Raw genomic sequence first — 27,779 nt, forward strand, 5'->3', positions numbered from 1 at the left:
AAATAAGTTTGAAAGAACTCTACGATGCTAATGCAATTTTAAATAAATATTTTCTGATAAATTGAGTTCCTCGTGAATGTGAATGTGATATAGAAATTTAATTGTAAAAATGACTCAATATTTTTAGTGTACAAATAAAATCAAGGGAAGTTTCTTGAAACTGAAACATTTCCTAAAGTAGGCTAAAAATCTCAAAGATATTTAAAGCTAAGACCGATACATGACCAGTCTTGATGATACAAAGACAGACGTCTCGTTTTGATAAAGTTTACCTTCCAGCTTTCTAACTATCCATACAGGATTAGTGATGAAGAGTCATGATTTCGGTGAAGCTTGTGTGTCTACGCATTCTCTCTCTCTCTCTCTCTCTCTCTCTCTCTCTCTCTCTCTCTGTTTTTTGGAGACTTCAGATTTCAGACGTTTCGAAATCTCCAATATTGATAGACTAGATAATACCATTTCAAATTGCCTTTTATTATTTATAACCCATAGAAAATGCCGCTCATTGGTGGAAGTGTATCATTATTATTATTATTATTACTTGCTAAACCATAACCCTGGTTGGAAAAGCAGAATGCCACAAGCCCGAGGGCTCCAACAGGGAAAATATCCCAGTGAGGAAAGGAAATAAGGAAACTATAAGGATATTAACTAACAATTAAAATGAAATATTTTAGGAACCGTAACATTAAAATAAATATTTCATGCATAAACTATAAACACTTTTAAAACAAGAGGAAGAGAAATAAGATAGAATAGTGTGCCCCGTGCCCCAAAGCAAGAGAACTCCACCCCAAGACAGCGAAAGACCATGGTACAGAGGCTATGGCACTATCCAAGAACAGAGAACAATGGTTTGATTTTGGAGTGTCCTTCTCCCAGAAGAGATGCTTACCTTAGCTAAAGTCTTTTCTATCCTTACCAAGAGGAAAGCAGCCACTAAACAACAACACTGCACCAATTTAACCCTTGAGCGAGGAAGAATGTTACTTACAGTATATCCTTCTATTCTTCTATTAGCTTTTATTCTTAATAAGTTTGATCAATTCTCTAGTTTGAAGGTACACTCGGGTACAGTGTTCTGTTGACTCCTTTTTTTTTTTTTTTTTTTTTTTAATGGTGATTTGGACAGGCTTAATAGAAGGACCATGGGTGACTGGTAGTTTATCAAGAGGTTGCATTTTCATGTTTCTTTTTATTCCTTATTTATTTTCCAAACCATCATTACTGTCCTTCCTTCAGTTAAAGTGGCTACATTGAAGGGTACTAGGCCTTGCATGGTGTTTCTGCTCCTCCATGTTGACCAATTTTATCCGACAGCTTGTCTTTAGTCTATGAGGTGTGTGAATCGATTTATTTAAAGTCGTATGCATTTTTTTTTTTTTTTGTTAAGACTCTTCAAATACGATAAGACTTTTTTTATTGCCTTTAGTTCGTATTCTGTCTGAAGAGATTAAAAAAAATCGGAGACCAGTGCGTCCTAGACTTTGCCAGTGTCATCTAATGTATTACAATATTCGTGAACTGCATGGCAATATTAAAGACACTACAGTTACTTCCCAGACAGTATGGTATTTTAAAATGCTCAGAAACTCTAGTTTCTCAAAAGAGGCACTCGTTTGAGCTCCTCGTTTCATTTTTTAAGATACCAATGATTTTGAAATGGGATGCCATTTTTAGGACGTGGGAATGTAGATGTCATGAGATGCTGGGAATAAAAATTTTTGGAAGAGCTAACAACTTTCCGGAATCTAGAATTGAGTGATTCTATTTTAGATTGTCTTTTTTCCATTATGATCAAGATACAAGATGATGATAGAAGGGCATCTTTTGTTCTTGGTGATGTCAATGCTCACCATAGGGAGTGGGTAAATTCTGTTTCTACCTATAACGATGGCTTAAGAGCATTGGACTTTGCTTCTGAATTAAGCAGGGGGCAAATCATAATTGAACCTACACATAGTTTTGGTTGCCCAAGCCACTAGCCACCCGTGTAGATACTACTACTAGAGACTGCTGGAGAGTTGGGTCCTTATTGTATCTCTCTCTGGTTATGGCCCATTTTTTACTTTGCCGACAGTCACATACACCGAATACTCTGGCCTATTTTTTACACAGTCTCCTCTTTCCTCGTGCACCTAATAACACTAAGCATACCATGCAATTATTCTTCAATCAAGGGCTTAACTACTGTATTGTAATAGTTCAGTGGCTACTTTCCTCCTAGTAATGGTGGAAGAGCCTTTTAGCTATGGTAAGCAGCTCTTCTAGGAGAAGGACACTCAAAATCAAACAATTGTTCTCTATTCTTAGGTAGTATCATAGCCTCTGTATTATGGTCTTCCATTGTCTTGGGTTAGAGTTATGCTTAAAATTAAGGGTACACTCAGGCACACCATTATATCTGTCTCCTTATTTCCTTTCGACACTTGGCTACATTCCTTGTTGTAGTCTTTGGCCTTGTAGTATCCTGCTTTTCCAGCTTGGGTTGTATCTTAGCAAGTACTAATTATAATAATAATAATAATAATAATAACTGCTCTATACATACTATTCATACAATATACACATAATGTGGTTTGTCTTAGAAAACAAGCTCATCGCAAATCGAATCGATTCCATCTCCTGAATGTTGTAGGATCCCTTAATAGAGATCTAGCTAAATTTAGTGCATGGTGTAAATTAAAGGGCATAAAGTTGAACCCTAACAAAACATCTCTGCATTGATAATGTTTCTTTAACTATATATACCTCCAAAATTTCAGGCATGATTTCGAAGTTACTTTTGAAACAAATTTGGTCTGTTTCTTCTTCAGCTGCACAAAAGAATGGCTTATTGGGTAAGTTTTTTTAAGATTTTTGGTGATCAATCTATCCTGAAGAATGTTTTCATTCTTAAATTCTACATTGTTTTGAGTATATATTGTTCTTCTGTTTGGTCTTCAGCTGCTGACTCTAATTTGTTGGACAAAAATTTGCCTTTTGTTGAATGTCTAATTCCAGATCTCGATATGTTGTCTCAGGACACTTCATGACTAAAGTTATCTCTTTATTGAAAGTTTTCATACCAGATGATTAGATTATCTCTCGCGAGTTATTTCCTTACTGGTTTATCAAAAGGGTCTTTATCTTATTTTAATTTCAGCTGATTGTTCACCAAAGTCTGGTGTTTTCCTCTTGACTTTTCATATTTTTTCGATGACCAAACCACTCTCTTTAGCTTGCACTTGTAACTACTTTAATAACAAAGGACGAACATTTAGAATATGAACTGCCCACCAAACCAAAACTTCCTTAGGTGTGCAGGTGGCCATACATATCTTCCCATGGTATTTTATATGCCACAGAAGATGCAGGAACAGTTTTATCATGTGGCATCAGTTCCTTTTCGTTTCACATTTGCATAAGAAATTCCTAACTCAAATCGTTTCTTCGAGTCATTTTCATTCCTAAGCAGCTCAACAAATTCCTGCCTTTGTTTTTATGCATATTTTTCTGCAAAGTAAAATATTGTAGGTAAGCTGACTTTGTGTAAATTAATCAGAATCCAGAAATATTTAATGATTATTTTCAAGTAATGGAAATGTAGGATAGACTCAACAAAGCCAGAGATCGGCATCCAAATTGACAGAGAAACACTAGAGCAGAGTGAAGTAGGCGTGATTGATGGTGAGTGGTTTATTATTACGGGCTTATTTTTTTCTTTTTCGCGTTATTTTAAAGTCTGAAGGCTGAAAACAAGTGCTATTGTTCCCTATTACAAACCTGTGTTGTACGTGAGCCAATGACAGTGTTCCTCAAATTATTCATCTAAGACCCTTTTGGGGATATCTTGCTTAACGATGCTTCATTGAATTGATCAGAGCTAAGATTTTTTTTTTAAATCAATTGTTTAAATTAGTAAATTTCCGTTTTATATATTTTGTTAAAATCTCATGCTGTTGGGTGCTTTCAGATTTAATTTCATTGTAGCAATGAGGAGCTAGTGATCACTACCAATATCTGCACTTCTATAGCTCCTTAGGTTTCTCAGTCCTTATTCTCTCTTTATTAATGGCAATGTGATCTATCTGAGTTTTGTAATTGCCTCATGGTGAAGTCCATGTATACTTGTGGATGTTCTTGTGTTGGAACAGAGTACCTCCAATGACAAGATTGTTTGCTTAACAAACTTATGAAATGTGCTCCATTTTCATTGGCAACTTTGCCAAGACCCTTGACAACCATCACATTCTCTATTCCTAGATTATTTCTTCCAACTTTAGCATTGAAGTTGCCAATCACAGCTTTCATATCTCTCAGGGATCTCATCTATTAACCTCTGTAGTTGTTCTTCATAGTATTCATCTTTCCTTTCTTCAGCGAAATCCTTTTGTTGAGGCATAGCAAATTGTAATACTCATGTTACACTGCTTTGATTTGAACTTTGCTAGTAACAGTATACTATTTACAGCTCTCCACTCAGTTAATGCTTTTCGCTCTTGGTGTCATCGTCATTCCTACCCCTTCTCTTCCAACTCTATCTGATCTTCCTAAGTAGATATATGTATTGCCATGGTCTAAAAGTTTCGTTACCAATCTCTTACGTGTTTCACTTAGCGCCAAGATATCCAAACTATATTTCATAAATTCACTCTCCACTTGCTGTAACTTCCCAATCTGATTCATGGTTCTAACATTCCAATTACCTATTTTAAATTTTCCTCTAGTATTTATAAACCGGGAGATTCTTAGCACCCCGCTACGCCTGGGACTGGGGACCATTCTGTCATCTTACTTTAGTTTACTTTACTTTACTTTGATGGCTGCTTTTCCGGTCCCATACAGCAGGGGAACCGCGCTCTCTACAGGACCTCCACTGTCGTTTTACCTTATTCGTTCATAGTATTTAACATTTCATATCACGTATTGTTCATTTACTGTTAAATCGTCACTGTCAAAGGACTCATGAAATAAGAAAGTCTACAGTTTCCTCATGAAAGCCTTAGTGTCTTCAATCATTCGAATGTTTCGTGGGAGCTTGTTGTATAGTCTCGGGCCGCATATTTAAAGGCTCTTGAGCCTAAAGTAAACATAAATCTAGGTTCCACTTCGGCCCATTCTAGGAACTCCATCGTGAGACTGCACCGTTCCTTCGACTTCAGTTCTTGCTTTTTCACGTACGCCATCACCATGGCGTTGCCGCGCATCGGAGCCATGGTGTTTCCCCGGGGTAGATAAACGAACTATAGGCATGCCCTTTGTACGGCCATCATCTCCAGCACGTTTATGTGCAGGTTTGTCTCCTCGACTTCCCATTTTCCTTTTGCCGTTTTGTTGAGAGGATGGGCACCCCAGCCCTCCTTGGATGCATCCATGAACAGGAGCATCTCCGGAGGGTCGGTTGCGACGGGCATTCCGTTGAGGGTGTTTGTTCTGACGTGCCACCACTCCAGGACTTCCTTCGTCTCCGGGGACACCGGGACTATCTTGTGCGGGGAGTCCTATCAGTCTTTGCCAGCCCTCGGCTCTCCTGGGCTGGGCCGACAGGAAGGGCCGAAGTATCTGTTCTAGGTTGTCCAGTCTCTCCGCAGAGGGGAAGGCCCTCGTCAACCGGGAGTCTAGGACCATCCCTAGGTAGGTCATCCTGGTGGAGGGTATCAGCTGGGACTTCTCCAGGTTGATGATGATGATACTCAAGACGTTGCAGAACTGAATGAGCTTCGCGCCTTGCTCCCTCAGTACTTCCTCTGAGGCTGAAAGCAACAACCAGTCATCTAGGTACTGAATCAGGCGGACGCCCTGTTCGTATGCCCAGGCTGAAACTGTTGTGAAGTCTCTCGTGAAGCCCTGAGGGCTGTTGACAGTCCGAAGCATGGGGTTTTGAATTGCAACGTTTGGGTACTCCATTTTACCCTTAGGTACTAACTGCTGGAGGGATGGACAAGGACCTGGAAGTAGGCGTCTTTGAGGCCTATGGACATCATGAAGTCCTCCTCCTTCAAGGCCGCTAGGACTGACTTCGGAGTGTCCATCTTGAAGTCGGTCTTCCGCATGAATTTGTTGAGGGCTGAGAGGTCTATGACCGGTCTCCAGCCCCCTGTCGCCTTCTCCCCCAGGAAGAGCCTGCTGTAGAACCCTGGACCCGGGTTCCTGACTGGTTCTACTGCCCCTTTCGCCAGCATTGCCGAGCCTTCTTCCTGCAATGCTGCTACTCTCAAGGGGTCCTTGGGTGCCAACCACTCCGCCTGTTGATCTGGGATCAGAGGTGGGGGTCCGCTAGGAAGGGCAACCTGTACCCCTCCTTTAGTACTGCTACGGTTCACGGATCCGCTCCGTGGTCCGGCCATGCTTGCCAAGATCGTTTGAGGCAGGAGTAGGGGGCCTCCTCTCCTACCTCCTTCGAGAGGCGCGGCCTGAACGCCCTCTCCTGGAGCCCGAGTAGGAGGGTCTGAAGGCTAACTGTGGAGTCGAAGCTCCTCTATGGGGGGGGCACGCAAGGTAAAGATTACGTATGCCAACTTCTACAGAACCGAAGAGACACTGGGCAGAAGTGCAGGGGGCCTCTCCAGCGGCCACTGAGGCAGGCACTAGAGAGGCAATAGCCCAGTTCGACCCACTAGGGGGAAAGCCACTTTGCCTTCGTCACGGATGGAGCCGTCGGGAACGGGGGTAGCCGTCATGGGTCTACTGCCTCCCGGGGAAATCCGTGGGGTGTAAGTACCCTGCCATGTCAGCAGCCACCTCCGATGCTTGGATGGAGCTGGTCGGGACGATGGCACAGCTGGCTCCATCACGTATGGAGCCGCCGGGACGGAGGTAGCCGTCATGGGTGTGTCAGCGGCCGCCTTCGATGCTTGGATAGGGCTGGCCGGGACGATGGAGCGGCTGGCTCCATCACGGATGGAGTCACCGGGAGGGAGGTATCCGTCATGGGTCTACCCCCCTCCCTGGGAATCCGTGGGGTGCGAGTACCCTGGTATACCAGCGGTTGACCACGAAGCCTGAAAGGAGCTGTCGTGGTACCGGGTATGGATGCCATGCTGCCGGGTCGAGCCAGCGGCTGCCTCCACTGGACGGATGGAGCACCCGCAGAGATCCATAGAGCTGCGGGCTTCCCTGTGCTGGCTGGTTGGTTCCTTCGTTCAGGGCGGGCCATCGAAGAACCGGAGGCCGGGACAAGGCTGCCAGTCCGAAGGGGCGACTCTCCGCTGGGCAGGAGAAGGTGGAACCTTCACGGGCTTATGTCTGTCGACCGAGACCTGGTGCGATGACTTCCGTCGATGATCGGGTCTGCTGGAGGAGATGTACCGCGAGGATGTCGAAGTAGCTCTAGGGAGCCAGCCAGTGAGAGCCTCTGCTGCACTGGGGTATCTACAAACCTGCTGAGGCCCGAGAGCCAGTCCTCATCCGTCGCGGGCTTCTGTTCGTCTAGCCTGTGGTGCCGTCTGATGAGGGCTAGTACTTTTCTGTACGCAGAGGCCTCGTCCGCTGAGCCTTCCGTGCTACCTCCTAGGCCTTCCGTCGGATGCTCTTCTGCTTGAGAAGGAGCACCTACGACGGGGGGCTCTGCTTGGGGTGAAGGCATCCTTTGTCGTGGTACGACTTTGGCAGTTCTGGATGGAGGACGGGTATCGTCGCTGGGACGGAGGCCTCCGTCCTGGACTTGTCTCTCCCCACGGAGGACCAAGCTGCTGCGGTCTTTCTCGTGGCTGCTGGTTGTCTTTCACGATCTGACCGGCCTGTCGAAGTCTTGGAGGCTGGGACACGGCTGCCAGACCGAAGGCGCGACTCTCAGCTGAACGGAAGGAGCCGGAACCTTCGCGGACTTATGCCGGTCTGCTGGAGCTTGAAGTGAGGATTCCCACCGACGTTCGGACCTGCTGTAGGGCACGTACTTCGGAGCGGGAGAACGCCCTTGGTAGCAAGCCAGAGGTACCCGGAACTGCTGAAGCTCCCAGGAGGTGGCTGCGTGGGATGGCGACACGCACCCATTCCTCCCTAGGGGAACGGCTTCTTCTGTGCCTCCCTCTGGGGGATCTAGCGGTGCCTCCTGTCGTGGCGAGATCTGGAACGGGACCTCCTTCTGCGGGACCTCTCTTGCCTCCTCTACTGGTCCCTCGGCGATCCATCCTCCGAGGAGAAAGAGTATGACTCGAAAGAGGAGCCCGAAGATTTGTAGGGCCGCACAGAAGGGTCCGAGTCGTCCCGCGTCGCTGGTGGTTCCTAGTATCGGTTCATAGGTGACGAAGGCTCCAGGAAGACGGGAGGGAGTGTTGCTTAAGGCGCTGGGGGAGAGCGAGGTAACTTCTTGCTGGGGAACCACGCTTTGAACTCTTCCTCCAGTCTCATGGGAGGGCGTCCTCAGCGGCGCCCATGCGAGGGGATCTGATGATGGTGAGTCGTCCTTCTCGGCGTCTCCCCCGGCTGCAGACGTACCTGAAAAACAGGCCCATGAAGCGGGGGAAGAGGCTGCTGCAGCCTTTCTGCACGTAGGGTCGTCGGAAGAGACGGACCCCGCTGGCACCAGGACTCCGTCCTCCGAACACACTCCCGTCCTTCCCTCAGGCCCCCCCCTTGCCTGGACCGACAAAACATCCCCACTAGCAGAAATCTCAGACTCCTGGTGAAGAGCAATGGGCCTCTTCCCCGCAACTGACTTGCCTCGTCCCCTACTCTGGGTTGGGGAAGGTGGCTGAGAAGCTCTATTCGACGAGGCATCGGGAGAAGTAAGCGGCGAGGCGAGGCTTGGCTTCCTATGTGACCTCTTGGACGCCTTCTTCTTCTTGGTGCCGTAGCACACCCACTGCACCTCGTTCCAGTACTTGCACTCCGGACACGTGGCTGTAGGAGAACATAAGCTGCCCCTACATGATGAATACAGAGGGAAAGGGTATAGAATGAACACAATGGGACCACGTAAGACACAAAGGGGGTCGAGGACACAAAGGTTCGCACTGGGAAAGGAGTGTGTGTTGAGATGTTATCGCGACGCGACCAGAGAACTTACTGGAGATCGAGACCTGAGCAAGCATGCTCTCTGACCCGGGGTCGCCTCAGGGCGCGTATCACTCCGCCAGAGGTTACCCCGCATAGAAAACGGGAGTAGGGTAAACTACACAAAACTCTGGTCGGTTGGGAGGAGATCCCAGATACTCCTAAGAAAGTAGTTCGAGGTAAGTACTCCGTATTGGAACAATCATCTTTTATTGGTAGTAGAAGATGAATCCTAAATTACAAGACTGACTACGTGGAGGATAGGTTTTCTTCATGTAAAGACATTACAATTGTCGTTATACTTACTACAGTAAGAAGTAGGTCAGCTATGGCACCAACCACCTTTTGAGATACTACTGCTAGAGTTATTGGGTCCTTTGACATAGCCAATCACAACAAATAGACGATTTATTATGATGTGCCAATAAAATACAAGGTAAAAAATAGCTTAATTACCTTTATTATAATTTTATCATGTTTTGAATAACTTTGGAAATTACACAATGCATACTGTATATGTAATTTCCAACTTTATTTAAAATATCTTATTGCAGATATTGCAGAAATACCATCATGTTATAGACTACCTCAGTTTTCAGTTTACTAAAAGCTTTTAAAAAAATTAAGTTATCAATTGGATGGTCAAGTGCTTTCATTTGTTCATTGTGATTATCGATGAAACAAGCAAAACAATGCTTTCCTTTTTGGGCTTTGTATGTATGAAAAACAAAAATGGATTTACTTTGGGATTTTTTAATTTATAAGGATACCGTAAAATTTTGTAATAACATCATCTTTACTTATATTAAGCAAACTATGTTATTTTTTTGAGCTTAAAATCGCCTGAAAACAAGATCAGCCAAGTGGTTACATTTCTCAAACGGGGTCAGATTGAAAAGTTGATTTCATCGATATTGAACTATTCCTGAATTAGGAAATTTATTATGAAGATGCAGTACAGTAATACCTTGCCATATCGCAGTTAACCTATTGCTTTCTCGGTAAACAGCAGATTTATAAATATGTAAGTAAATCTATTGAGGACTTAATTTCACCAAGACCAGGCAAGTTTAAAATTTTCCTATTATAATTATTTTTTTGTTAAAAAGTAATTTTTGTGTATAGTACTTTATCTTATGGTGACCTTTACTATGCCACCTGGACTCAACTATAGTTATCTGGATTTAGTCCATTAAATCTGAAAGCCGTTATAAAAGGGTCCACTACTGCAAAGGTCTACTGTATGCTGACAAACACTTCAGAAGATGCTTTCACTAGACTCGGGGGGGTTAAGCGCAGCCTCCTGTATAACCAAGCATTTCCTGTTCCACAAGCTCATTCCATATGGGCTCCTCCACCAATGACCGCTCCAGTGGTGTTTGAAGAATCACCAGTGAGTAGCCAATAATCCCCCCCCCCCCCTACCTTCCAGTTCCAGTGAACCAAGAAGTATGGGAAAATCTGACCTAGTGGCTAAATAACGGGAAGCTCACCAATGGAGATCCACCCTACTCCCTACCTCAAGATGCTACTGTTCACAGACGTATCATAAGAGAGGTGGGGCACATATCCGTGGGACAAAACCACTGCCTTCCAACAAAGTTTAATAAGTCCCCTGGTAGCGTTAATTGTTAAGGTTTGCGTCAGAAAGCAAGGTTGTATATATTATTACAGAACTTTGCAAACTGGCAAAGCAAGTATACACCTGGGGAGCCAACATTTGGTAGAGCTGTATACAGGAGGAATATTATAGCAAACATGCCCAACCACCAGGGGCACAACGTAGGACTGGAGTAGCCCATATATGGAAGGAGCAGAAATGCTTCTTGCTCTTCAGGGATTACCATTGACAGACACTTTTCCTCTCGGTTGAAGAGCATACTTCAAATATGCTATTTCTGGGTCGATCTGTGGCGCCGGGTGATTACCACTTTCGTGACCATTGGACTCGGTCTGTGGGATCATAGCATAGTCTCTAACGGTTTGAGATGAAAATGGCCTCAAGGTCCTCCTCCTCCGCCAGTGACCTTCTCCCAGAAATACACTCCCGTCCTGAAAGAGTACACCACAGGGTTACTCAAGAAAAAGCAATCAAACGACTATCTCTTAGGTATGGACCTTACTTCCCCGTGGGACCGTCACCACCTCTGTCGATCTTACCGACCGCTATTAGGTTGCGCCTATAGCTCGAAACTTCTCTTCTTATCTGGGTTTCCACCTAAGCAGGAAAGCCTTTGTGTTCAAGACATGCCCTTCGGCCTCAACATTGATCCCAGGATATTCACGAAACTGGGAGAGGCAGTGTTAGAACAACTCAGGAACCAAGAGATACAGGGCATTGCTTATCTGGCCGGTTGGCTCATTTGGGCCCGGCCGGCCATAGAAGGTAACAGAGCTACGAAGGAATTTCTTCGATCGCTCGACAACCTGTGATTTCGGGTCAATCTCCATAAGTCTCGCCTGCGACCATCAGGCCACTTAGAATGGTTAGCCATTCAGTGGGACCTTTCGAAGCACACGTTGTCTCTCCCTTCCAAAAGTAAGAGGAATAGGTTCCAAGATCAAGAATTTCTCAAGCACAAACAGGTGTCCAAAGAGCCTAGAAAGTATCCTCGGCCTTTCCCAATTCACTTCAGTAACAGATCTCCTAATAAAAGCCAAACTCAAGACATCAATCGATTTTGGAGAAAGAGAGCTACAGTACCTATAAGAAGACAAGGTCTCGAAGATCCCCTCTGTCGGGAAAATGAGACTACGCCCATGGTCCGAACCGAAGAACCTCTCCAAAGCGGTTCCTCTACAATTCCCACCTCCACAAGTGACATTCCATTCAGCCGTGTCTCTAAGTGGATGGGGGGATTTCTCCGAACATCAGATGTTTCAGGTTCTTGGTCACTAGCCATGAAACAGTCCCATATCAATGTTCTCGAAGCCATGGCAGTGTTCTTGACCCTGAAGAGAGAGACTCCTCCGAGGTCGACCCACATCAGAGTAGTGTCAGACAGCACAGACGAGGTACACTACGGAAACAGGGGAGGATCCAAGTCACCCAACCTGAATCAGATCCTGGTCACTTTCTTCGCCTGGGCAACAGAAAAGAACTGATTCCTGTCAGCACCTCACCTAGCGGGAGGCCAGGATGTGAGAACGGGCTCACTATCCAGGACGAGTTCCCTGGAGTCAGAATTTCACTCCGGTGGATACTCAGGTTCGTTCCAGGCATCCAGGTAGATCTATTCACATCTCAGATCAATCACAAACTTCCTTGTTATGTGACCCCAATCCTGGACCCTCGGGCTCATGCCATGGACGCATTACCCCGGGATTGGAATCATTAGAGGAAGATTTCCCTATCTCTCCCAGTGAATCTTCTAAAAACTTTAACACCTACTGCGCTCCTTCTGGGGCGCAGTGGTTTTAGTACCACCTCACTGCCCAAGAACAGTTGGTTTCCTCTCCTCCTCGAGTGGAAACTCCGTCCCATCCGGATTCCGTTCCTCAAACTGACCCGAGTATTCCAAACTCACTGTGTCAGATTACTCAAGGATGTCCAAAACCCTAACTTTGTGGACTACAGGAAGTTGGCAGCTCGTAGAGACTCGAACATTGAACCGGAAAACGATTTCTTACTCGAATCAGTCAAAAGGGACTCGACAATTCGCCAATATGATTCGGCCGTTAACCCCCAAAATAGGTGGTCCCCTTGGAAAGTTATTCCTCTTCTCCAAGATACTTTTCTATGTCCGGTCACCACTCTCAGGGCCTTTTTAGCCACGACTGCTACCCGATCGTCTGGCCCCTTGTTTATCAGGGAACAAGGAGGTACCATTCCCATACGTGGTATTAGGCTATAGATCCTATACTTCGTTTGACAAACCAATCCGGGATCATTTCCCCCAGAAGATGGACTTTGATGACCTTATAAAGTTCACGGGTTGGGAATCTCCTATGGTCTTCAAACGCCACTATCTAATGAACTTACAGGCTCTTAAATACCCAACAGTTGCAGCTGGGAGCCGTATCTCTCCCCAGTGATCTTTTGTTCTTCCTTTCATCCATCTCTTTTCTTCTCCCTCCTACCCGCCACTCGCACCACGACGCCGCTTCCTTGGTGGTTCGTTAGCCCTAAGTTTATTACATATTAGGTTATGTTTGTAACTATTATTGATTACCGTTGTTACAGGGTTGGGATATTCTTAGCCATGTCAGTTTTGTAGCATGTTTCCTCTGATACTCGGAGGCTTCCCTGTTATCATGTTTGTTTACCTTAATTATTTATGATTTTCTTTACATGGTGTTGTTTCTCTCCCCTCTTTAAATTAGTTATTGTTGGGCTTGGAAGGCATTCTCTGGTACATTTTCACCCGGCGCCACAGATCGACCCAGAAAAGGGATTTTGACGAAGGAAAAATCTATTTCTGGGGAGAGACCTGTGGCGCCCGGTGAAACCCTTCCCCTTTATTTTACACAATCCCACCCTTTCCTTTCCAAGCCATCATGGCCAATACAGAAGGATGTTGTTCAGATGGCGCTCGCGTCGTGGCGTGGGTGGTGTGGCGCTGGTGGTTGGCAAGGGCCTTTGTATCGGCCCATCCCTTTGACGAAGGAATTAACTAAATGGAAGACAACCTGTGAATAGTGGATTTCACGCGCCTTTGCTTTATACACGACACCCTAAAGGTGCTCGCGCGAGGGTTGTAACCTCAGCATTCCATGCTTTTATCTTTCTCTGGTATAATTGGAAGGTTTTATCAGAAAAGGTATATAAGAAGGACTCTTTTCACCGGGCGCCACAGGTCTCTCCCCAGAAATAGATTTTTCCTTCGTCAAAATCCCTTTTTCCTATTCCAGACCGGTTGGTAGCGTTCGGGGACATCTCCCAACAACCCCTGAAACAATTCGGACGCAAGCCTCTGCCCTTTGGCCAATTATTCTACAGACTGTTGACAACTTTAGTAATTAGGATGAACCTGGTGGCTTCCAAGAACCACATGGTAGTTGGATATGTTTATGACCTTCGATGATTTCAGTCCTCAGGATGAACCTGATGGCTTCCAAGTACCAACACGGTAGTTGGAAATGCCAATGATCCTCTTTGAGGTACTAAGAGATCTGCCCATCTTCAGTGATTTGCATCATAGAAGGACATTTCTTTAGTCTCATGAGCCTCTTTGCAATGGAATGCTGTTTTCTTCATCTACCTTCATCAAAAAAGCTTCTCTGTCTTCTTAGTGATCTCCAGGTCTCAGACTAAAGAGCTTAGTCTTTAGGGGAGAATTTCTTTGGCTCATGATGAACTTTGAACAGTCTTGCTTTCCCCTGAATGCGATGTCACTCGAGTCCTCAGGACCCTAATTGCACCCTGAAAGATCCCTTGAGACAAGCATCATATGAGATTTTGACCCTCAAGACACTGCTCACAATACTTAGCCACAGCATTGCAAGTGGGTAAACTGCACAATATTTTGTATGCCACTAGAACTTCTCAAATGGAAGGTCTCCTTTAAAGTTCGATATGGATTTAGTGCCAGCCAGAATCCAGCTGTTCATAGCTCCAGATTAGGAGTTCTTTTCCTTTCTCTTTACAAGAAGTGTGAAGCAGACTCAGGATGACTTAATTCTGTGCTCTATGAAGACAACAACGCTACCTACGAGAACACCAGAGCGTCTTTCTCAGCACTGGAAGGGTAAGGAAAGATAATCAAGTACAGGTTCTTTTGGCGAAGTAAGGTGATCAGACGTGCTGACCCAATGAGAAGACGGAAAGGGCATCCTGGTCTCGAGCAAGAGATAATTGGATCTATCCTAACTTTCAGGAAGAACCTGTCAGTGGCAGGAGTCTTGAAGTCACCCACATATACCGGCATATAGAAAAAACTTTGACCTTGGTTCTCTGATCGCTACTCTACAAATTGTATTGTAAACCTAGCTCTCTCACTGGACAAAAATGTCTGGCCTTTCTCCGCTTCTTTCTTCCCCTTCCTTGAGGTGAAGCAGTTGTTTTGTAATTTGCAGAACTGGATTCTGGATGCAGTTAGGCCTCAAGATCAGGTTGAATAACTTCTTTACAGATAAGTTGTGATGAAATATGCCCCCATCTTCCCAGACGAGGGGGAGGATGGATGATGAAATGTAAGCTCTCTCATAATGACCATATGGTCTTTCAAGACCACCTATCAGTCACCTAGGAAGGGGCCTAGCCTAATACCTCCAACATCTTTAAGCTCGGGTTGTTAGGAGGTTTACACATTTATCATTTTTGCTCCTGTACAGGACCGAAGTGCTTTAACATTTCCTAGGTTAGGAAACCGGCCAGTTTGGTTATAAGGATGTCCTCCCTCCTAAGGATATCTTTTATTAAAGGTGATGGATTGTATGTTTGAAAAAAAAATCACAAATTTTAAAAACGGACTTTGAGCGAAGCGAAAAATCTATTTTTGGGTGAGATAGCCATGACGTCCTGATGGAAGGTTCCTTCAGTAGCTTCCCGAGTGTAAATATGACTAGAGTGATATTCCCAGAGAATTAAACTAAAGGTTTCACAGAATTCTAACTTCTGGCGCGAGCACCCATAAGGTTTCCCTTTAGGATATCGTATAATAACAGGGGACGTATGCTTGACACGCCACATAGCTATCTGCACCCCACATAGCGTTTACGCTTCGAGGGGGAAGTGTGGCAAGTATCAGGAGGAGCCGTTACAAAACTCCTCCTGCGTTACCGTTAGGGTACCTAGCGATGTAAACAAACGGCCGCCATCTTGGTTTACGTCACATCAGTGCGTTTCATTCCTGATTCTATCTAGCATATCTGTCAGCCTCCATGATACAATAAGAAAGGGAGGGGCCTGTTGGCCAGAATAGAGAACGAGGGCTGGTCCATCAGGACGCCATGGCTATCTCACTCAAAAATAGATTTTACGCTAAGTTCAAAATTAATTTTTTGAGCACAAGCCATGACGTCCTGATGGAAGTGTACCAGAGAATTAGTGTATCGTGGATTTTCCCTATTTCGGTGGTGTCTTCTACTTAAAACAATATTCATTTGGTCTGATGACCTTAGAGACCGTGACATCTCCGTTTCATGTCACTACCAATGGTATAAACTATGACATGGCTTCCTGCCCCCGCTGGCAGGGAAGTCCTGTTCGGACGATAGGAACATCTCGAAGTATCCTGATGAAGACAAACTCACCTGTAGATGAGGATCTTGTCGGTCTCGTAGACAGATCAGGAAAGTTAATTATTTGTGTAGGAACAAATATTTCACTTTTCTTAGGTGAGCTTATATCAGACAGGAGCATTATAACATGAATTATAATAGAGGATAAAATAGGGGCAAATAAAACTCGGTAACAGTAGTGTATTTCATATAGAGGTGCGAAATAAGGCGCATGTGGTAGCAAAAATTCTATTTTATTCAAGAAACTATTCGCGATAATATGAAATAGGATAAATTATTTACAATAAAATTATTAATTAATAAACATTGACTAAGGACTACATAAGACAAGGGTGTGGAATCTGAAAAGGAAAACTTGCCATTACACACATGGGTTCCAAAGGAACTAAAAGTCTTTTAAGTCACAATACACTTCATGTCCAAATAAACATGTGGCACACGTATTCAAGTCTATGTTACTTCACCTTGTAGAAGAAGTGTCTTTCGTGCCACTAAGTGGCACTTAAATCACTGTATCGCACTAGGGTCAACACAGGCACCCATTGAGTTAGAGTCCCGAAATAACTCGCTGTCCTACGCAGCACTAAGCAGCAGGTTTCAATACACTACCTGCGGCTACCACGAATCTTTTGACTCCGTGCACCTTCTTCGCATAGTGTTTAAAGAACACTCTTGAGGATTTCCAGCCTGTGAAAGATCATAGGCTTTCGAAATCCATTCCTTGGAAGAAATTTAGGGAAGAAGCAACTTTTCTAGGATCATGACCTGCGGGTGTATTGTCAGGATCCGCTCTGCGAATAAAGGAGGTGATTTTCGCCCTTAGTTGTTTAAGTGACAAATCACTACCCGATGTTTCTCCTTTAAAGAGTTGTCCTCTGTCAAAGTCTGAAGTTCTTCGAAGATAAACCTTTAGACTCTCTACTGGGCATAGAGAGACATCTTCCTTCAGAGGGCAGATTCTCCATTGGCCCCACCTCTTAGTAGGGAGTTCATTCTTAGCGAGAAACGTTGGGTCAGGGAAGAGGGTAAGTTCCCCTGTTTCGGCGAACTGTATCTGACCCTCTTCTCTAGATAAAGCCACTATTTCACTGACTCGTGCTCCCGAGGCGAGAGCAAAAAGGAAAATCACTTTTTGAGTCAAGTCTTTCAGAGGGCAAGATTCATTGTCCCGGCTAGAGGCAAAATGGAGCACCTTATCCAGAGACCAGGAGAGGGGTTTTGGTGGAGGTGCAGGACGAAGTCTAGCACATGCCTTCGGAAGTTTGTTAAAGATTTCGTTGGACAGGTCTATCTGGAAGGCATACAGTAGTGGTCTTGTCGAGGCCGATTTACAAGTGGAAATCGTCTTGGCTGCTAAGCCTTGTCCATGAAGGTGAATGAAGAAGGACATACCAGAAATCTATGGTTATTTCTGTAGAATTCTTTGCCTTGACGAAGGACACCCACTTCTTCCAGGATGACTCATATTGCCCTCTGGTAGACTTTGTTTTGTATTCCTCTAGGAAGTCTAAACATTTCTTCGAGATTCCAAACCTTTTCTTCACGGCTAGGGAGAGAAAATCATGAGATGAAGGTCTCTGGTTTTCTTTGATGAAGCGAAGACAGTCGACTTCTGAACCTGCTGGGAGAGAACTGGGTCCGGCAGAGGGATCAGCTTGGGTTGTAGCTCCAGGACTAGAGGGAACCAGTTGCTCCGGGGCCACATGGGAGCCACTAGGGCTGCTGTTCCCTTGAAGGTTCTCAGTTTGGAGAGGACTTTCAGCAGAAGGTTGGGTGGAGGGAACAGGTAAATCTTGGGCCATCTGGTCCAATCCATGTACATGGCGTCCACCGCTTCCGCTTTGGGGTCCTCGTATGGAATCACTTACAGAGGAAATTGGTTGTAGTCGCTCGTTGCGAAGAGGTCGATCTGCAGTTCCGGGACTTGACGAGAGATGAAGGAGAATGATCTTGAGTCTAGGGACCATTCCGACTCTATGGGGCTTGTCCTCGATAGAGCGTCCGCCGTCACATTGCGGAATCCTTGTAGTTGAACTGCTGAGAGGTGCCATCTCTTCCTGTCCGATGGGTAACAGCAGCTGGTTGAGTTGGGGCGATCGTGAGCCATGACGGTTGAGACATCTGACCACAACGGCGCTGTCCAGAGTGAGACGGATGTGGATCGAAGGACGAGGAGACAGTTTTTTCAGAGCGAGAAGAACCGCCATGGCCTCCAAGATGTTGATGTGAAACGTCTTGAATAGGGAAGACCATGTTCCTTGAACTTGTCGCTGGTGGGAGTGGCCTCCCCATCCTTCTAGCGAAGCATCCGTGTGGATGATCACCGACGTAGGTGGTGGTTGAAGAGGAACTGATCTTTTCAGGGTCTTTGCCTACGACCACGGTTTGAGGAGTGAGCGAAGCCTGCTTGGCCGAGGTCTCTTGAGATCTCTAAGAGCGATGGATGCGTTTCGTCTCCAAACTCCCGATGCATCTTTTAGATGTGCTCGTAGCACTGGGTCTGTCACCGAGGCGAACTGGAGGGAGCCGAGCACTCGTTCCTGTTGTCGTCTTGATGTCCGTTTGGATTTTAGAAATCTCTTGACAGATCCGGCTATTTCCTTCCTTTTCTCAGAGGGATGGAAAGATGGTGTGACTGAAGGTTCCAGTGGATTCCCAACCATTTAAACTTTTGAGCTGGAGACAGTCGAGACTTTTTGGTGTTGATTTTGAAACCCAGATGTTCCAGGAACTGGGTTACCTTTCTGCAGGCACGCGAGCATTCTTCTGACGATGTCGCCCAGACCAGCCAATCGTCTAGGTAAGCCATCACCTGGACGCCTTGAAGGCGTAGCTGTTGGACGATTGTGTCTGCGAGCTTCGTGAAGATTCTTGGGGCCACGTTGAGACTGAAGGGCATAGCCCTGAAGGCGTATTGTCTTCTTTGAAGCTTGAATCCTAGGTAGGAGGAAGCCTGGTGATTCAGTGGAATGTGCCAGTATGCGTCCGCCAGGTCTATTGAGACAGTGTAAGCCTTGTGAGGCAGTAGGGCTCCTATCTGTTGAAGAGTCAGCATCTTGAATTTGTTGTTCGCAATGAACTTGTTGAGAGGGGACAAGTCCAGAATGACTCTGAGTTTGTCCGAGTCTTTCTTGGGAACACAAAACAGTCTTCCCTGGAACCTGGTGGACTTTACCCTCTTGGTCAACTACTTGTTCAAAAGTTCTCGGACATATTCTTCCAGGATGGGGGTTGTGGGTTGGAAGAATTGGTGGAAGACTGGAGGTGGTTTTATCCAGCTCCACCCTAGTCTCTTCTTGACGATGCTGTGGGCCCAAGGATCGAAGGTCCAACGATCCTGGAAGAGGCGGAGTCTTCCTCCCACCGGAAGCACTTCATTGCTTCTGGTTTCCCGAGGGTTTACCACCTCGGCCGCTTGCTCCCCTTCCTCCTCTCCCTCTGGATGGACATCGAGAGGAGTCCTTGCCAGAGCCTCTACCTTTGGGGCGAAAGGTAGTGGATTGCCTTTCATAGGCAGGGGTGAAAACTGGTGACTGGGCCACCAACGACTGAGGGACCAGCTGGAATGTCTGCTGTGGTTGAGCCACTAGCTGGGGAGTAGCGGGTGCCGGAAACTGGCGTTTGGTCTGACGCTGCTGGTGTCGGGGCTTGTTGGACTTCTTCTTAGGCTGCGGACCCTCATCCCGAGATTTCCTCTTTCAGGACATGCCCTACTTGTTGAGAAGGTTCCGATTCTCAGTGGCGGCTTTGTCCACAATCTCTTTCACCAGGTCTACTGGAAAGAGGTATTTGCCCCAGATGTTGGAGCAAATCAGTTTCCAGGGTTCGTGTTTAACGGTGGCGTCCGCAAACACGAAATCTCTACAGGCTCTTTGGGCCTTGATGAAGCTGTACAAGTCCTTCAGCAAGGTTGCAAGGTGGGTCTTTGCAAAAACCATGTAGTAGCCTGGGACCCGAATGTCCACGGCCATTGTCTCAAGTTGTACTTGAAGAGACAGAGAGGCGGCCAGCCTCTCTTTCATGTCCTGTTCCTGACGCAAGAGGTAGTCGGTGAGCTTGGGGAGGTCTCATTAAAACTGACGTCAAGCAGCGTCAGCCTCCAGCTTTCCAACCGTGAAGGTAAGCTGGATGTCCTTCCAGCTTTCATCATCAGGAGGTAGGGCGAGGGAGAGAGGCCTACATTCCTCCAATGTAGGGCAGGGTTTTGCTTCCTCCACCGCCTTTAACACAGAATTCAGGGCCTTTTCCGCGAAGGGAAAGACCATGGTGGGAGGGGCAAGAAAAGACGGGTGCTTCTTGCTCAGAGCCGGCATCTTGGAGTTGGTGTATCCTCTGCTCTTGAGGCAGTCAGCCAGCATAGCTTGAGCCTTGGTGTGGTCAAACACTATGACCTCCTTAGGCTTGGTCTCCTCCTTGGAGACTGGTTCGGACTTTAAACGGATGTAACAGTCCGGGTTGTCGTCGAAGCTAGGGTAGAACTCCACCTCTTCGAGGGGGACAGCACCTAACTTATCATTGATGAAGATGTGTCCGGTCGTGATTGGCATGTGTTTTGCATGCCTCCAGGGATTGGTCACTGAACAGGGGGGAAGATCCTTGACGGAGATCTTCGGCTGCTTCTTCAAGGTTAGAAGCTCCCTCTTGAGGTCCACATGCCCCTTGCGGAACTTCTCGTCCAGGAATGCCACCAGAGCTTGGATGGTATCCTGGGTGCCCGGTATCACAGGTATCGGGGTGGCAGATGTAGAGGGGACGGGTTCTGAGACCATGACGGAAGGCACGGAGGGCGCATGGGCGACCTCGCCCTCAGAATCAGGGGTTTCCACCTGATCCTCTTCCTCTTCTTGACCCTCCGTCATGAGGGTCCTTTCCGTATTTTCAGACACATCCGACATCCTCTCCACCTCGTCGAGATGACAATCTTGGAGAGCAGCCGCAATATCCGGTTCGACCGTTAGTTGGACGCAGGGGATTTCATCCTTAAGGATAACGGCATCAGCAGATGCCTTAGGGAAGAGCATGGCTCTCATCTTCTTGCTTGGGAGATAGGGTCCCGTGGAGTTCTGAAACCCACGCACCCACTTGCGCAGTTTCTCTCGGGCGTTATCCCTAGCCTCTGCTGACAGAGGTTTGTCAAACGCCTCATCAAGCAGACCCTTGCAGACGTTACAGGCCTGCGGATCCCAATAGCGAAGGTTCCCCTGCGTGATGGAACAGCTAGCGTGGGTCCGGCACACCAGGTGGCCATGGAAGTTAGGGCGACGAACGCTGCAGAAGGCGCTCTCACACTTCACATACTCCTCCTGTAAAAGAAAGAGGATCCTCTGAGTATTAGGAAGTCAATACAAACATGACTTACATTAATCTTACATTAGAATAAGTTTGTAAACTTATAAGATTCCAGTGTATATAGGCTTAGGATAGTTAAGCCGGAAAGGAGGTAGGAAAGACACATATTTGTGCATCCCGCCCAGCCAATTGCCGTGACCCCATACTGTGACTAATTCAAGAACCGTCATGGGCCCTAGGGGGAGGAAGAACATCTGTGCTGGATGAGCCAAGCTTAGGCTTCATCCAGGGAATTAGGTACAGTAAGAGGGGGAAGCTGAATTTATTCAGTGTATAAGAAAAAAAAGGGGGGAGGGGATAAGCTAAGCCCCCTTATCAGATTAGGTCCCGGCAAGAGACTGCACAAGGAAGTGCAGAATATGCTGTACAACTATACATAATAGTTTTCTGTCTAGAGTATAACTATACCATAGGAGTACTGGCTATTATCCATAGCTGCACAATACTAGCTGCCGGCATGGGGCTGGCAGGAGGGAGGAGTGACTGTCCACTGTAACGCCAGGATTGGTGGTGCCGGCAGCCTGGCGGTGGCTCGACTGGCGCCGGCAGGTCCCCATCAATGATGGACCCTTCCCAGCCATCAGTCTATGTGGCAGAGAGAGAGGGTGACACCTTGGGTGATGGCAGATCGCCGGCAACCGACACCGACATCATTCAATGTGACAGGTAGGGCACCGAAGATTCTGACGGCTGGCGCCGGCAGAGTGCGGGGTGGCAGTGAACGGGCACTAAGAGAGAGAGGGAAAGGATAGGAGGAGAGAGTGTTCAAATGAAAGGGAGGGGTGCTACCTTTCATCCGGCGGCAGAGAGCCGGCAGTCGGCTATGTTGCCAGTGGCGGCCCAAGGGAGGGCTGAAGAACACTCATGGAAGGGAGGTCCTCCGCCGGCAGACCGACCGACGAATGCTAGCCCATAGTTCGACTATATGCGGGCAGCATAATAGTACGGACTAACCAACGAAAGGACCGAGTCGAACCGGCAACCCACCGGCACTCAGTGGAGTTGAAGGACGGCAGACAGGGGTGTGAAGGCTAAGCAGACACCAAAGGGATAGAAGGGGAGGGGAGTGTCCTGAAGGGGTGTTTGTGGGGAGCGTAGTTTCCACCTACAACCCCAGAGGGGGGAGATTCTGTTCAGGGCTAGCCTGTCTAGGTAGGAAGAGTCCATTCTCCAGCCTAGGGTAGGTTAGCATAGAGTAGGTACAGCACTAATGTCAAGTCCTAAACTATAAAGAAGCAGAATCCCACTGACTGCCTAACCTAGGCTAGGTGAGCTAGTCTTCTAGACCAGGAAGGGCAGGGGGAGGACAAGTCGCTAGGCCACAGGGACGACGGGACTTAACCCAACCAAGTGTGGATTAGGGGGAAGGGCAGAGCCCCACCACCTTCACCCTCCAGCAGGGACCCGAAGGAGAGTACATTCTCCTAATGGGGGCTGGGGGCGAACGACTGGTACTCTGAAGTTCCGTCCCAAACTCAAAGCGCATGAACTATGGCAAGGAGTGGGGTAGGAAAAATCCTAGCCTAACCTTACCCGAAAGCATATTGAGGTAAGGAGGGGTAGGATGTAACCTAGGCTACCTCAGAGGGAGATTACCTTAGGTAAGGTAACTGGGGAGGTAAGGGAGTATACAAAAGCCCCAGCGTAGGGAGGCAACTACCAAAATCACCGAAACCCATTGTGTACTCCCCCAAGGCGAAATAACATCTGTGCAATCACTGAATCTTGTTTGTATAAATGCCTATGTCTTCATTTATAAAATAACACTAGGAACACTTATTATATCATGCAAGAAGTAAACATGAACACTAGGCTATCGAGGCTAGGGGCTAGGCTAGCAATCTAGCATAGGGGAGGCCAACATAGTTGCCTAAACCTAAACGAATACCAACGCATAATATAACTAACTCCTAGCAATGAAGATTAAATAACTAATGAAGTGATTAGTTATAAGACTGGGAAGGTTGCTCTGGCTAACTAAATAAAGTATGAGAGGCGAGCAACTGCGTCAAAACATGACGCCTCCGGTCGGGGCACAGATCAGCCACAAAACACAAGATTTAAAGATAAAAAGTCGTTACTTTACGGCTGGAGCTTATTTATACAATACAAGAATATGGTACTCGACTTTCCAGAAGGCGAGGCTGAAGATTGCGACATGATGCAATAAAATAGCGAACACTGGGAAAAAACACTGTCAGGATCGCTACAGAAACAGGAATGAAGCACGCAAATGTGACGTAAACCAAGATGGCGGCCGTTTGTTTACATCGCTAGGTACCGTAACAGGAACGCAGGAGGAGAGTTTTGTAACGGCTCCTCCTGATACCTGCCACACTTCCCCCTCGAAGCGTAAACGCTATGTGGGGTGCAGATAGCTATGTGGCGTGTCAAGCATACGTCCCCTGTTATTATACGATATCCTAAAGGGAAACCTTATGGGTACTCGTGCCAGAAGTTAGAATTCTGTGAAACCTTTAGTTTAATTCTCTGGGAATATCACTGTACTGTAGTCATATATACCCTCAGGAAGCTACCGAAGGAACCTTCCATCAGGACGTCATGGCTTGAGCTCAAAAAGTAATTTGTATTTTTCCTAACTGTTCAAACCAGTCTTTCAAGTTCCACTGGCTGCCTCAAATAACCCACTAGTCCTATGCTAAGGTCAAAATCAGGGTCTCGCTGCCTGACATGTGGGTACCACTTCACTCTTCATGCTACAGCAATTACAGCAACATGGTTAAAAGTTTCAACAGGAGTTTCCAGCTTTTTCATAATCATAAACTTATTAAAGGACTGGTTTGTGTAGTTAGGAATAACTAGAAAATGTGATATTTCATCTAAAGTATTACTGACGTAATGTTATGAATGAAAAACCAGTCCTATCACTCAGTTTATTTCTTAAAATTGCAGTAATCAAATACAAGGAAATGCTTTTTTTTTTTCCACCAATATTTTATAGGATTTTTATTGGCTAAAAGAGTTCTTCTTACTTTCAACTCTGAACAGCCCAGCTTGGTCCCTGAAAAAAAAAATGAAACATTAAAAAGTTTATAATTAAAAAGATTAGTTATATTTTAAAATATTAGTTAAGTGCAATAACACAAATTCCCTGATCATCTTTATAACATTTGCTGTTATAATTAAAACTATGCTAGTTTAGTTTTAACATTTTTCACAGCTTTCACACCAATCATATTATTTAAAAGAGAAAAGGACTTATGTTAAAAGAAATAGGGGTCTGAAGAGCATAACAAGGGGAGCATGTATTTGTGAATTTTCAATATACACTAGTATGTTTGAGAAGGGTCTAGGAATGTAATAAGGGGAAACATAGGTTTGTGGATTTTCTATAGTTATATTAAATACACCTGGATATGTCATCCACATTTTCAAGAGTAAATTACCCCCCCCCCCCTTTCAATTGTAGGTCTACAGTGCAGATATATTTGCAGAAAAACAAATCGATAGTTCATGCATTAGTTGCACTGATGATGGCATGACCAATTTACCTGTATTTAGAACATGCCTATTACTATTAATGATGTTTCACTGACTTTTTTTAATTTTCAGATAAAGTTATGAAGAGAGACGATGGACAAAGATTATTACTTCAGTAATGAAAACCTGTTTCTACAAAGAAATTATCAATCAAATAGTCAACTTGTAAGCAATTTAAATAAATTCCAATGGAAATTCAATCTATTCAGAATTGTTCAAGATATAGAAATTTCATATCTTGATATACTTAATAGTAAAAATAAACTGCAGAGTATTTCTCCAACTGGTATTATAGGTTGATTAAGAGGTTCTCTCTACTGGCATCAGCAGATTGCAGATATCAAAAATCTTGAGTGAAGTATTTGCAAGTACAGTACTTATTTAACTCAAGACAGAAACAACTGACAAAATCTAACCGAGGCCCTTTGCGTCAATATGTCCTTACAAAAGTCGTGATGAGGTAGTGCACACGTGGCTTTCAACGAAAATAACGTTCAAACAATTTTTTTTTTTTTTTAGCCTGTGCATCCAAACTTTAACAGATTAAGGCTTCTGGTTTGTTGCATTATATTGGCAAAAGAATAAACTTTGTACTGATGGGGAAAAAAAATTGGAATGCTAAAAAATTTTTGAAAAAAGTGTTGAACATTAATTTTTTTCTTTTAATGAAATCTTGTATATTTTTTTAGGAATGAAAAAAATATGAGGATTTTTTTCCAACACAAAATGTGTAGAATTGTAGATCTTTCACGCGGATGCAACCTCTTTCCAATAAATGTATTAGTAAGCGAGGTATAAATGAATAATTTATCACATTCGAAGCAAAAATTTCATATCAGACCTACAGTACTTACATTAATGTTTTTCATTGTTACGATGTAAAAATTAAACCTACAGTACTTACATTAATGTTTTTCATTGTTACGATGTAAAAATTAAATTATTAAAAATAAAATTGTAAAGCCGATTAAATTTCCAATAAAATTGATAAAAAAATAAACAGTATGTATTGGAAAAATATTGAGCAATTACTGTTAGAAACCGGAGTGAGTTTTGCAATTTTGTTTTGAGTATCAGCGATAAAATTTTTTGTGTAGAAGCGTTAATACTTTTACGTTGTTTTATATACCATATAAAAATACAAAGAGTGGGTTTCGTAATCATGCACGAGACATGTATATTACATTTATTTACATCGCAGAAACCCGCCGAGACAATTTTTCTACTAGAGTGTAAATTGGTGTATAAAAAAAAAATATACAGCATCCATGTTGGGGACCAAGCAAATTAAAGTTTTTTCGGTAGGACAAAAAAAAATCATTAAATATCCGAGTTCTTGCAAATGCAAAATGAAAATATATAAGCAAAAAATAGATATATGCATACAGTCAAATACAAAAGTAGATCATGTGGGACAGAAAGACAAGGCAAACGGGGTCATTTTCTCATAAAATTAATTTCTTTCTCCTCTTTATATTTACTGTGCAACGTGTTCTAATAATTTATAACGCAGTTAAAACAAATTTAACCATAAATTTAATTAATATTACGACAAAACGAGACTTAAAAAATACATTGAAAACATAAGTCACATGAGAGAACAGCATAGGCCTGCTGCACATGCACTGTTACTATCGATTTCTTTTAGGCTTCACACGAGTTGAACAATTCGCCCCATTGGATCACTCACTGCAAAATATACTTAACGCATCATCGGATCACTAGAGGGTTAAGAACCAATTGTACAAACTACATGAAATTACTTTCAAAGATGCTTCAGCAATAAAACCAGTGATAAAATATGGTCCTGATGACACTTCAGTAGGAACCTACGCTATCTCTGACATCAACTTCCAGCCATTGCTTACTGTTGATGTAAGGAATTGATCACGCAAGTGTACACACACTTAACAACATTTATGAAAGCACTTTAATGTATTCCTTAATATCATTAGTTCTGTGATAATCTAGTATTCTTAAAGCCATATTCCTTATGTTGAAGAAACCCCTTTGTGTCTGGGTCAACTATTTAACCAGAGCAAATATCATAGACTGTTCCCCGTTTATTTTATAGAATATTCGAGGAGGGAATCTCCAATCCTTGACAAAGACATGAGGAATTCTTGACATGTAACAATTATAAATAAAATTGGTTTGTGATAAAATGGTCAACTAGTGCATAGAAATTTTCATGCTGGTGCCAGTAACTTTGTATGTAATTTACAAAAATAATTTCCAGATTAGTGGGCTAAAATCTATTTCAACTTTTGTAATATTCCTGTTAAATATGTTAAAAGCAATAGCCTTTAACATACTGATTTTTCACTAAAGATCATGAAATTCTTTGAGCTTTGTATTTTTGTCATTATGAAGAAAAACATTAACAGCAAATTGATATGGAAAATTATGAGAATGTGCGAGCTAATTAGAGAACATTCCTTTTTTATGAGGTGGAGCTTTATATATATGCCAGAATGTTTTCATTCTAAAGCTAGAAATATATAAAAATGCTGACTGAGAAAACCATGGTAGAAATTGACAATCAAGTATTATACATGTTCAAAATATTACAAAACACAAATTCAAGCGTGACATAATATTTACTGTACAGCAAATGCAAAAGGCAAATACGAATTATGTCTCAGAATTATCAAGAATCATTTATCAGAATTATCTTCAATATTAATGTTTAAACTTCATACCTACATCAAGGTATTTATAATTGTAGAAAAGAAAGGAAAATTAGGTATCAAAAGCTATTATAAATAAGG

General features: G+C 44.4%; 1 protein-coding gene and 1 long non-coding RNA gene across 5 annotated transcripts in view; one reads left to right on the forward strand and one right to left on the reverse strand.

The window, feature by feature from the left end:
- The window catches only part of LOC137625887 (uncharacterized), a 199,960-nt gene extending 174,769 nt beyond the window's left edge, over nucleotides 1-25,191 (forward strand). For all 3 annotated transcript variants that reach the window (XR_011040934.1, XR_011040936.1, XR_011040937.1), the window contains exons 3-4: nucleotides 2,766-2,840; nucleotides 25,081-25,191. This is a non-coding gene — a long non-coding RNA (uncharacterized lncRNA). The remainder of the gene's footprint in view (nucleotides 1-2,765; nucleotides 2,841-25,080) is intronic.
- The window catches only part of eIF3e (eukaryotic translation initiation factor 3 subunit e), a 39,147-nt gene continuing 35,755 nt past the window's right edge, over nucleotides 24,388-27,779 (reverse strand). For both annotated transcript variants that reach the window (XM_068356833.1, XM_068356834.1), the window contains one exon: nucleotides 24,388-24,529. In XM_068356833.1, the coding sequence (XP_068212934.1) occupies nucleotides 24,503-24,529 (27 nt within the window). In that variant the 3' untranslated portion in view covers nucleotides 24,388-24,502. The remainder of the gene's footprint in view (nucleotides 24,530-27,779) is intronic.

Source organism: Palaemon carinicauda, chromosome 33 (genome assembly GCF_036898095.1).
Source record: "Palaemon carinicauda isolate YSFRI2023 chromosome 33, ASM3689809v2, whole genome shotgun sequence".
NCBI lineage: Eukaryota > Metazoa > Arthropoda > Malacostraca > Decapoda > Palaemonidae > Palaemon > Palaemon carinicauda.